General features: G+C 41.7%; 1 protein-coding gene across 1 annotated transcript; it reads left to right on the top strand.

Annotated features, from left to right (window-relative positions):
* Nucleotides 1-10,417: 10,417 nt before the first annotated feature.
* On the top strand, nt 10,418-12,413 carry PEX11A (peroxin 11A). The gene is made up of 2 exons (XM_086518429.1): nt 10,418-10,913; nt 11,856-12,413. Exons 1-2 carry the CDS (start codon nt 10,530-10,532, stop codon nt 12,246-12,248), a joined length of 777 nt encoding a protein of 258 aa, XP_086374555.1. The 5' UTR covers nt 10,418-10,529; the 3' UTR covers nt 12,249-12,413.
* The last annotated feature ends 559 nt before the right edge of the window (nt 12,414-12,972 follow it).

The raw sequence follows: 12,972 nt of genomic DNA, 5'->3' as shown, positions 1-12,972 counted from the left end.
TTTTTTAGGCGTTCGTTTTCACTCGTTTTTTCTAATATTTTTGAATGATCGGTTTTTTTATTAAAGTGTGTGATAGCTCAAAAAGAGCGTATCACTCAGAGGGTTGTGGTGTGCTTTATAGCACAAAGTTCGGTCACCTGAAGTTCCGTTGGTCCTCAAAAAAGTTGATTTTTAGTTACGTGTGAAGCTAAAATACGTGATTTTAAAGGGGACTGAGGCCTGAGCCTAAGCGTGAGCTTGGGCTTGGGTCTGGGCTTGAGTCTGAGAGATATTCCCAATCCCGGTCCTACCTTTAAATTTTTTTTTATTTTTTTAAAAAAAGGTAAGGTCGACGCGGCCTGCGCGCGAGCACACACACACACACACTCTACCTACCTACTTCCAACTAATACACCTACTGTTACACACTAACACACTCTATTAGCTCTCACATATCTACTTCCTACTTACTGTACTTTATATTACACATAACTAACAACCTTAATACTAACACCTTACACAGAGAAAAAACACAGTACCTTTGAAAACTCCATTAACAAAAAAATACACAGTAGCAACACAAAATCCTTCTTCTCAACACACACACCCTCCTTCCTTACCTTTTCTACAATTGAAATTGCACCAAAAAGAAGCACAAAGTGCCATTCAAGCTTAGTGTATGGCACTCCCCGGCAGCGGCGCCAAAAATGTGCGCATATGTCACATGTGTCAATGCAAGGAACTTGCCGATACATTGTGTGTGAGCCACAAATGGCTCCAAGCACACAACAAGCCTAAACTACTAAGCTCAAAGATGGAAATGGTGTGTCACTCACCGCTCTACGCTTGCTGTCGTAGAGGATTCCTCGCCGCAAATAAGAGGGAGACGCCACTACGCCGCGCTCAACCCGCCTCGCCACTGTCGTGCCACTACAATGCTCGATCGCTCTCTCTCTCTCTCTCTCTCTCTCTCTCTCTCTCTCTCTCACGCATACACACACACAAGGAGATGAAGAAGAAGAAGAAGGAGATGGAGCAAGAGCACTCTTCAATTGCACAAACGAGAGAATGAGTGAATTTTAGGTTTAGTTGACTTTTATATGAGCTCGTTCCATTCACACTTGGGCGCCCATGCTTAGCCAACTAATCCCTTGAATGTTCCAGTTAGAGTGTGCCTCTCATCGACGATCACTCTCACCCTTTTTCTATTGGACCGACAAGCCCGGTACCTGACTCTACAAAGTAAATAATACAACATCCGTCGTAGGTTACAACGTCCGTCTCGTAGGTGATAGGGTGTCCGTGAGCCGTGAGGGTTAACAGGTGCTCACTTCTCTCATTCTCGCGCTTCCTACTCCCTCTCCGGTTATCACATTACGAATGCGTTTGTTGCATTACAACCGCAGGTAAGAGCTCTATGCATTGACATAGGCCATTCACAGTATTTCGTAGCTTTTGGCGTCGCCGACCCGCGGCCTAATTTCATCATAACTAGGAATTTACACTTTTAAATCAAAACCTAAGCATAGGTGGGGTATCGGGGCATCATTGCTAAGCATTTAGATGGATTCTGGGTCGAAAACAAATACGTCAAAAATCCACTATTGTTAATAATCACGATTTTGGAACTTGACCTAAAGTGGGGTTTGAGACCATAGGAATGTGTACTTAGGTCTTATAAACTTTTCTTAGAAGTTTCGTTACGTTTGGATGTCATTTGATGCTGTAACGGATGTGAATTGTTTGTCAATGAGCGATTGGCTTTTGGTGATTTCAGTCACTTGAGTGTAGCTTGAGTTATATGCGAGTTGTTAGTTGTTTTCCAAGAGATTGACAACCTCTTGTAGCCTATATGCACTAGTCGAGTCACCTTCGTCCCATGGTTTGACAAATTAATCGTGGTTCTCGCTAATACTGCAATAAGATAGGATGGTGAGGTTAGACATGCGTCCCACAATCTTGTACCGCGAGAAGTGCTTCAATTATAGTGATGTTATCACCTTGTTGTGTTAGATTAGTTTCTCACACTTCTAGGAATATATGCAATGACCAATACAAATTGGTTTTACCAATGTGATTCATAAAAAATCATGATAATGTAGCTATAATCCAAAATTAATCATAGGTAATAATTAATTACCATCGCCTTTGAGTTAGAGTATTATGCTCACACTTTGAGATGATCCGATGCGAAAAAATATTGTTTAGGATACAGTTCTTATCATTTGTAGATATAAAGTATTCAAAATTTATTTCAAATAGTTAAATAATAAATTATATTCTCTTTTTGGATATGTGCGTACAATGCAAAATTGTTGTTGGATACAATTGACTATATACTTTTAATTTTTTGACATAATTAATTAATAGATTGTATACTTCACATGTAATTAATAAAAGGATGAGTTTACCAATTACAATCGACTATTTGTTTACAGATCTATTTTGTGTATCATGGTTTGTGGTCATGGGTGGACGTACGTGCATGAAATAATCCGAGAACGAACTTCATCTCGATTGAAGTGCAAGTCTTGTCACCATGTGTTCAATGGCAATGCTACGAGGATCAAGGAGCATTTGTTCAAAGTGCCAAGCAATGTTGGGTCTTGTACCTTGCCTCCACAAGACATATATGAAAGATTTCAGGATTATGTACGAAAAGTAATCGAAAAGTAAAGGTTGTCCTTGAGGGCAAAAGTAAAGGGGTAGGCAAAAAGTGTCTTACTATGGGAAGAGGAGATCCAATGGATGAATAAGAACCTATTACAAATGAGGAGAGGAATTTGATGGGCACTAAGAATAGAGAGAAGAATTCCTTTAATCCTAGTTTCCAAAGTAGCTTCATCTAGTAATGCATCTAATTCAATGAGAAATTGTACCAATGGTATTGAAAGAGGGTTATCTACGGATCAACCACTCCATCAAGCTTTTGCTAAACAGTGGTTATACATGCTGCATTTGAAGTGGACACAAGCATTTCTTGCATGTGGTATTCCATTCAATGTAGTGCAACCCTATCTTCAAAGATGCATTGATGAGCACCACCAAAAAAGGTTAGATTATAATAAAATGCGCACAAAGTATGTTGACAAAGTCAAAGATGAGGTATAAAGCACGTTTCAACGTGTAGTGTCGGAATATGTTCCTAATTTTGGATGTCCTATAGCTTTGGATGGATGGACCAATTGTCAAAAAAAACCTTTAATCAATGTGATGTTGATCTGTCCCCAAGGGTCAGTATTTTTAGAAGCCGTTGACACGATGGTGCAGCCAAAGTTGGTATGTGCAGGGAAGTGATCTATGCCAAGCTATGGGTGCTAGAAGGTGCGGGACGAAGGGCTAAGGCCAATGTGGAGAACCTTGGTAAGTGTATTTCTAATGCGGTTTTTTTGGTAAAAAAGGCTCCAAAATGGTCCAATTGGAGTGATAGGTAAAGGTGCTCGAGATACTGAGTCGGTGCTCTAGAATATGTTCTTCGAGATGCTATGAAAGCTGGTCGAGACAGCTCGTCAAACAAAGCCCCGTTGTGCAAGATGTCAAGCTTGAAGTTGGAAGGTGTTGCCGATCTCGACCGGATTGGGTGAGGACAGACAAGTGGTTAGGTGTAGGCTCTCAACTTCTCAACAAGCTTGGAAAAGAAGATGGAGCTCTTGCACTTTCCACTTCACACAATGAGTGTGTGTGTGTGTGTGTGTGTGTGTGAGAGAGAGAGAGAGAGAGAGAGAGTAATAAAAGCATGGCCTAATCCAAGGAATCTACATGAGCTAAGAAGATTTATTTGTATATGTGCATACTATAGACGCTTCATAGCAAAATTTTCTCAAATAGCAGGACCATTACATGACTTAACAAAGAAGAACGTTAAGTATTCATGGACTTCTAAGGAGCAAAAAGCTTTTGACAAGCTCAAAGAGAAGCTTACCTCTCACCCTCTCAACCAGTCCTCATGCTTCCGGGTCTCTCAAAGCCATTTGAGGTCCAATGTGATGCTTGTGGTGATTTCCTTGGAGCAGTCTTGCTTCAAGAAGGGCATGCCATAGCATATGAGAGCTGAAGGCTCAATACGGATGAACAAGTCTTGGGCATTTATGAGAAAGAGCTTTTAGCTATTCTACATGCCCTAGACACATGGAAGCACTATTTATTGGGACTCCATTCATTTTACGAACAAACCACCAAAGTCTCAAGTACTTCATGACGTAAACCAAGCTTTTTGACAAACAAATGAGGTGGGAAAATTTTCTTTCGCAATTTTATTTTCATATTGCTCACATTGCTGTTAAGCACAATCAAGTGGCCAATGCACTTTCACGACAACCAAAAGTCAATGCGGTGTCTATAGCAACTCACAATGATCTATCTTCCATGATAGATGAGTATGCTTTTGACCATGACTTCAAAGATGTAATGTCAGCCCTTGCTTTGGGGAATAAAGAGGAACCATTCACCTTGCAGGATGGTTATTTTCTCCATGGAAATAGGCTATGTGTTACCCACTCCCTTCGTGAGAAAGTCATGTATGAATCCCGTGCTCCTCCCTATGCGGGGCATAGAGGCATTTAACCTACTTTTCAAGGAGTAGAGACGTACTTCTATTGGCCTATCATGAAAGTGGACATACAAAAGTATGTTTCAAAATGTGTGGTATGCCAAAAGATTAAGTATGATAGAGGGAAGAAACTTGGATTACTACAGCCATTGCTAATCCCTAATTCACCAAAAGGCAAAAAGATGTTGCTCATAAGCACAAAAGGGCCTTAACATTCAAAGAAAATGATAGGGTCTTATTTAAGTTTCCCAAGGCTCGATTGAGGCAAACGACAGGAAAAAATCCTACGGGCCATCAAAAGTATTATGCTAAACTAGCAAACTATGGTCCTCTTCAAATCTTGAAGCCAATCAATGACATCGCTTATCAACTCAAGTCGCCCAACCATTGGCTCATACACAAGGCTTTTCATGTGAGCCTACTTAAGCCCTACAAAGGAGAGCCACCAAGAGAACCAATTATTGAAGACCCTCCAGAAATCGAAGACCAAGAAGAGGTGCTACAACCCAAAGCTATCCTTCGGCATGAAGACAAGGTACTACGACATGGTAAGATTATCCGACGGTATCTTATTAAGTTCAAAAATTATCTATTGAAGATGCTAGATGGATGCAAGGAATACAACTTAAGGATAGTATGAACCTTGTCAATGCTTACAATGCTACACTAGAGTAAGCAAATGTAAATGCTTTTTAAATGAACAATGTTTTTGTCTTATAAGACTAATCCTCTTTTGTGCGCAAATTTAAACAGTATGCATGCTTAGAATCATGTTTGCGTGCTTCTCTCCTAGCTTGCATCCTTTGGGATCATTGATCCTCTAATTGACAGCCCTGTTGTTTGTGGTCAAGATCAAAGCTGATAGCAGCATGCTACCTTCTCCCTCCTCCTTACTACCTGTTGGCTGGCTGCACGAACTCTTGTGCTCTCTCTCTCTCTCTCTCTCTCTCTCTCTCTCTCTCTCTCTCTCTCAGTGTAGCCGTTTTTTGACCTAGTAGACAGCAGTCCACTCTTTTGATCATAACTTCTTCATCCGAACTCCGATTTGGGTGATCTATAGCCTCAATCGAAGAGCACGAAGTCCTCTACGCATTGACGTAAAGACAGAAATTTTTTGAGTTATGGAAGGCGTTTTTGTAGCAGCATTTCCGAAGTGAACAGGTTCAACAAAATTGATTCTCATCTCCTATTTTACATACAATGTCTTCCGGCACTCGCAAGGGTTCTTCTTCTTCAACAAGGTCCACAACCATTGTGGAAAATGACCCAAAATCTCCTAAGTATGGAGATAGCAACACAACCACCCAACCAACGACATCGGAAACCATGATCATGGCGTACTTGGTATCATTGCAAGAGACCGTAAACAAACAAGGCGAAGACTTACGAGCACTTGCAATGGAGAATGGCACACTAAGGGTACTTGTGGTTGAGAATGAGAATCTCAAGAGGACACTTGAGATGCAAACAACACGTTTGATGCAACTTGAAGAGGAAGTCAAGGAATGTAAACGCTCTCTTGTGGACTTGAATGCTTTGAAGGAGCGGATGAGCAAAGTAGAGCATGACCATGTATTGAAAGAGGAGAAATTTGACACTATGAGCCGGGATGTATGCGACATGAAAAATGTATGCACAAACAAGTCTTGGGCTGATGTATGTGGTAGCAATGTGGTTTCTAATTCCTCACTCATGCAAGCTATGGTTCAAACAAAGAATGTTGAGAATGTGGATGTGGAGGAGTTGAAGGAACGGGAGCGACGTTCCAAGAACATTGTTATTCGTGGAATTCCCGAAGAGAAGTTAGAGACACCTCCTTCTCTTGCCATTGTTATTGAAGATTTCTTCAAAACCCACTTTGGCATGTCCGGAGTTATGGTATATGGAGCGCATAGAGTGGGAAAGCAAGGAGCTCCTCGCTCGGGAGAACGGCCGATTGTATGCACCATGCCGGATGAGACCAAGCGAAAGATTATCCTTGATAATAGTTGGATCTATTTGAGGGATACAAAATGTTTTGTATGTGAAGATCGCACTATTAAGCAACAAAATATGCGTCGCAAGGCATATGAGGAAAAGAATAATAAAAACAAGGAGATCTCTCATGAAGAAAATGTGCCCAAGGAGGAGGCAAGTCTCTCAAGCAAATAGGGATGCGTGACCTATGAGACCGAGTTACAATTGAAAATATGCTTTTGGAATTGTAATGGATACCCATGGAATGCGGGGGTTGGCATTGATGAACTAACAAGCAAAGCCGATGTTGTACTTCTTGTTGAAACTTGGGAGCATGATACACAAAGGATTAACGGCTTGGAGGATTACAATGTACATTCATTGATGTGGTCAAAGAATCTCAAGCAACGAAGAGGACAAGGAGGGTTAGCATGTATGGTTAAGAAAGGATTGGAAGATTTTGTATCAATTGTGAAAGATGACAAGTACAAACGTTATGTATGGCTGAAAATTATGACACCAAAAAGAGCACCCATTTTTGTAGCCGGTTGCTACATTCCTCATCATGATTCTCCCTTTTATGCTTGCATGGATAGAGATCAACCATTTTCTGATTTGGAAGAGGACATTGCTTATTTCAAAGGTGAAGGTGATGTTATTGTATTTGGGGATATGAATGCTCGCACAAAAACATTGCAACATGATACTCAACAATTTGATATGCCATACATTTCAAGGGAGTTAGAGGAAGTTCACTTGTATGATCGTACTTCAATGGATGAGAAAGAGCCGGATCACTATGGAAAGTTACTTTTACACATGTGTAATAGCACGGGTATGCTCATTGCCAATGGTGTATCTTTGTGGAGTGGAACCAATGGATTTACATGTAGAAGACATAATGGGGATAGTGTGATTGACTATATGCTACTCTCTGAAGCCATCATGTATCGCATAAAGAGTTTTATGTTTGGTCAATGGACCCCGGAATCCGACCATCGCACCTTATGTATTGACCTTTCATGTAGAGAAGCAACTAAGCATGATAATCTCAGCCAAAGGAAAGAGAAGTTATCACTATGTATGGATTTCAAACGGGCACCAATGTACATTGAAATGGTTGAGCAAAAATTATGGATGACAAAGCTTCAATGTGATGCACCATTGGAAACTAAATGGGAAGCTTTCAAGAAAGCTATTTGTTCTTGTGCGGAAGAATGCTTTGCCATAAAGCATCTCCATGGTATCCACAAAGATAGATCACGCAAAAGGTGGTTTGATAAAGAATGTCAAGATGCTCGAAAGTCCTTGATAAAGCTTGATGCAACTATGGACAAAGACAACTATCAAAGTCATTTGCGTACATACAAGGCATTGATTCAAAAGAAGAGAAGAAGATGGGAAGTAAAGCAACAAGAATTTCAAGTCCAAGAAAAGGCACATGCATGTGGAAGATTTTGGAGAAACTTGAGAGGCAAGCGGGTTGAGAATTTTGGTAACTTGAGTCTAGTGGATATGTACACACATTGTAGGCAATTATATGAGCAAGAAAATACTGAAAAAATGCCATTTTATGGTTCACTCCCATGTATGCCGTCTTTTTTTACTATTGAGGATGTATGCGGTGGGCTTGAAAAGTTGGTCACTCGCAAAGCGGGAGATCTTCAAGGTATCAAGCCGGAGATGATCAAATGGACGGGAGATTTTACCCATGAGTGGATGTGTGATATGTTCAACCTTGCACTTCAACATGGTATGCCTTATGATTGGAGTACTAATTGGGTTAAGCCTTTGCATAAAGGAGGGGATGTAAAGAATGTAAGCAACTACCGGACTATAATGATTGGGTCTCTTATGGCAAAGTTGTTTGGGTGCATAATGGAAATGAAATTGAGTGATTGGGCTGAAGAGAATGACAAGCGTGCAAAGGGACAAGCGGGTTTTCGTCGATGCCATAGCACCATTGATCATCTTGTCACTCTTCGTGTTCTCATGGAGGAAAGTCGGTTGAAAGGCAAGCGATTGTATTGTTGTTTTGTGGACTTTAAGAAAGCCTTTGATATGATTCCACGTAACAATTTGTGGAGAAGGATGGAAGAACTCCAAGTGCCAAGTGAGTTTATGCTTGCGGTTTCTCGAATCTATGAGAAGGTGATTTGTCAATTGCGCATGGGAAGAGAAATTTCAGAAATTTTTGTAAGCACTATTGGGGTTAAACAAGGATGTCCATTGTCACCAACTCTCTTTGGTCTATGCATCGATCAATTGGAACAAATGGTACTTGACTTTATGCAAGAAGAAGGCATTGAAGAGGTCACTATTTGCAATGCGGTAATCATGCTTTTGTTGTATGCGGATGATGTAGTGCTTCTAGCACACACTTTAGAAGATGCACAAAAGCTTATGGTTGTCCTTGAGAACTTTTGCTTGCATAGTGGGCTGATTGTAAATGAATCCAAAACAAAGGTTATGCTTGTGAAAACCAACCATAAGGAGAAGCCATGCATTGTGTACAACAACGAGACACTTGAAGTTGTTGAGAGCTTTAAGTACCTTGGCCTTGAGGTTCCATCCAATCACAAGTGGCATGAATGTGCTATGCGTCGTTTGGAAGCGGGAAAGAGAGCATATTATGCATTTGAGAACATGTGTAATGCGGGAAACATCAAGTGTTGGGTTCTCAAGAAGTATCTTTTTGATGCATTGGTGACACCGGTTCTTCTGTATGGAGTTGAAGTGTGGGGCGGGAGCATCTCAAAGTCTACTTGGAAAGAGTTTGAGAATGTCCAAAAGCGTTTTCTTACAAACTTTCTCCAAGTTAAGACACAAACACCATATATGCTCTTACTTCTTGAGTCGGGATCTCTTCCAATTGAGGTTATGGGCATGGAAAGGGTTGTGGAGTACATGATAAAGATGCGTCAAAACCCCTCACATCGACTTCCTACAATTGCATGGGAAGCAAGCAAAAAAGTTCAAAAGACGCATAAAAGCAAGATCTTGAGCACGGGATGGATGCAAGACATAAAGAAGTGGTTTGGGAGATGGGATGCATTACACTTGCTACATGATGCTTCAATTGACTCTCAAGTGAATGAAGCTTTTCTACAACGCCAATGTATTACGGCTTGGGAGAAATCCGGTGGGTCACGCTTCATACATTACACCACCTATATTGCCCCCAACTACAAAACCATGTTCTTCGCTGAGAGAGGAAACCGTACTCACACTTACATGCTTGAGCCTATTCCCTTGTCCGCGATACGCACTATCGCAGCAATTCGGCTTAGCTCCCATTTCCTTCGATGCGAGATAGGGCGTTGGGGCAATGGAGAAGAGTCAAATCGATTGTGCACATTATGCTCACTGCAAGTTCGAGAGTCTGAGTACCACACACTACTAGAGTGCTCAGCTTTTGATCACATCCGAACTTGCTTCTCTCACATTTTGAGCCATAACTTAGACCTACACACTTTCCTCTCCCAGCTAAAGTGTGGGCTCTCCATTGCGACTCTCATCACTACAATTTTGGAGCATCGAGAGTCACTCATCAGCCATACACATACTACATCACATGTAACTTTGGTCCCATAGGTCATATTTGACCTCCGAGGACGATAATAAAATCTATCTATCTATCTCTCTCTCTCTCTCTCTCCTACGATGGTATAACTTCTCATGGGTGGGTGGTGAATCTTGAAGCTTCTATTCACGACCGAGTTCGACCACTACGATCGCATGCAATAACTGAAAATAGGGGATTTGGGTGTGTCATATTGTAAATGCAGGCAAATTAGAAAATTCGGGCCGCCCGATCGCACAGCTCACGATCTACGCGCTGTGATTTTTGTCTCCACCCTTGATCCCATGTGAACATGCGCCTGTCATGTGGTGTTCGCCCGCCTTTAAAAGCACGAGTCGGATAGCAAATATACTAATAAATGGCGATGAAGGCGGAGGACACCCCGCTAATGGTGGCGCAAGCTCTGACGGCACCCGCGAAAGCAGCAGATTGCAGCAGGGGACTCCAAAGAACGAGCAGAAGATGGCCAAGGCGGAGGGGGCGCGCAGAGATCGCGCTTTCTTAGATCATCTCGAAGCTTATCTGAGCAGGCGTGATGGTGTCGACAAGCTTCTCAAAATAACCCGCTACACTTGCAAGTTTCTGCTCGCCACTCCTCTCCTTCAATCCTCTCCCGTTGTCACAGGAAAGGGCACCCCACCTGCTCTTGCCCTCCTTACCCATCGCCTTAAGGATTTCGAAGCCAGCGTCGGCACCAGCCGTAAAGCATTCCGATTGGGCAAATTCATCCAAGATGTCAATGCTCTCCGCGCCACTCCCTCCTTTTCTTCACGTGAGGGCTTGCTCGAGATTGTTGCTTATGGTGGTGAAGGCATTTATTACTTCATTGAGCAGTTTGTCTGGCTGGTATGTTCTCTTCCATCATCATGCATATGGTGTCTCTTACACTAGGTTTTGTTTGTGGAATGGATGCTATTGGAGGCGACGATGCTGCCTGTTATACTTGGGCTCTATTGAGCACTGATGATGTTAACGGGCTGTCATAGTATTATGTCGATACCATGAATGATGGTGATGCTAGGTATATTCTCTCCGTTGGGGACTAATGATGTTGATGGGGATGCCATAGCATATAGTTGATACCATTCATGCTGGATTTATTGTCTCCGTTGGGCACTGATGATGTTAATAGGGGTGCCATAGTATTTAGTTGATAACATGACTGATGGTGATGCTAGATAGTTTCTCTGTTGGACACTGACGATGGTAAGTGGTACACTCTAGTATTTTGTTGATACCAAGAATGGTGATCATGCTAGATATATTTTCTCTGATGATGCTGATAGGGACGTATACCATGAATGATGGTGGTGATAGATATATTGTCTCGTTGATGACTACCATGAGTCTATATCTTGCACTTCCCTATATAGGTGAATCTGGGCTTTTCCTTGACCTAGTTATATTCAAAAGAATTATGATTCAGAAATTAATCCAGAGAGATCGATTGGGGGTGGAGTAAATGACCAAATTATTTTCAGATTACATTCCGTTTTATAGACAATGATTCACCCATAACAGCTCATGGAAGCCAAAATGCTCCAATGGTAGTGCTTGCCACTAATAATGTCGGATATGGTCTTCAAGCAAGTGCTCCATTGGTTGTGGGTTATGTGCACGCAGCACGTAATTTGAATGTGAGCTTGTGCTCTGAATATTGAGAACTAGGAGTACTTGTTGAGAACGCGATCTGATTTTGTAGGTTGTGTTATGGTCTTTTGTCACCTTTGCATATTGCTGATCTTAGCTCCTTTCTTTTATGGTGGTGATGCAAACTGCAATTTGCAGGTCAAGGCGGGGCTGCTGGACAAACGCCATCAGAAAAGTTTACAGCTTCTAAGTGCATGGGCCGAGTTTATAGGTTATTTTGGAAGTGTCACCCTGAAAAGCTTGCAAGTGCAGGCCATGCTAGCGAAAGAGTTAGAGCTTTTGGTGGTCCTTAGTGATGGCAAAGACAAGGACGATGTGGAGTCATACCTCAGAGCAGCCACAGCACTTGCAGAGGTACGACAAAAACGTGCATTAAAGACATTGTCACTTATACAGGACGCTGCAGATGCTCTTCTCGCTTTGAGCGACATTCGAGATGGGAAGGGCTTTCTATCAAACCCTCTTATCCTTTCTAGTTGTGGTTTACTATCTGCCCTCATAAGTACACACAAGAATTGGTCAGCTTGTTGATGGGCAGCTCGTAGATGCTTTTAAGATGGACTTCTTGCATAGGGTCCCTATTCGTTTCTTTTGAAATATCTATTTGCCAACATAATTGTGGCTACCTGAATTATTTGTATTCAAACGTACTGCATGAAAAACATTCTTTGTTGATAGTGAAAATTATTACTAGCATATTTCTGGCTTTTATGTAGAAATTTTCATTTTTGTTGCTGCCTAAAGCGCAAAGAAAAATATCCAACTTGTGGATGCTTTTGAATGTTGTTCGTGCGCGTCTCTCGAGTATCTAATCATGCAAATTGTGGCACCACTTAACTTTACCATTACTGCCTGTTTGTCCTTCTCTTTGAAGAGATTAACGATAACCAGGTTCAGTATTTACTGATCAAGGATGGGTGCCAATCATGGTCGTGTGGATAAGGGTGACTATGTAACCAATTGAGGGTCGCACGAGACACAACTCAATGGCTCCCTGTTCAGAAATTTAAGGACACGTAGGTTAAACTGCGTTTCTCAGCTCTCATGAAAAGGTTTTCATTTTTGAAACTGTTGTAACATGCAAGAGGACTCAAATTGGCTAGATCAGAGGTGTTCATTAGCTCAAGGTTTTGGGATCTTAATGGAAAGATCAGTTTGGGAAATGTGCATGTGCACAAACTGTGTTGACATTTACCACGACGGTGATGAACCTTTGCTACATAAGTAACAGCACTAAGTCACCCTTACTAGCTAG

This window comes from Adiantum capillus-veneris, chromosome 8 (genome assembly GCF_014529385.1).
Source record: "Adiantum capillus-veneris isolate H3 chromosome 8, ASM1452938v2, whole genome shotgun sequence".
NCBI classification, from domain to species: Eukaryota; Viridiplantae; Streptophyta; class Polypodiopsida; order Polypodiales; family Pteridaceae; genus Adiantum; species Adiantum capillus-veneris.
Note: the sequence above shows the minus strand (reverse complement) of the source record. Positions and strands in the feature narration are given on the sequence as shown.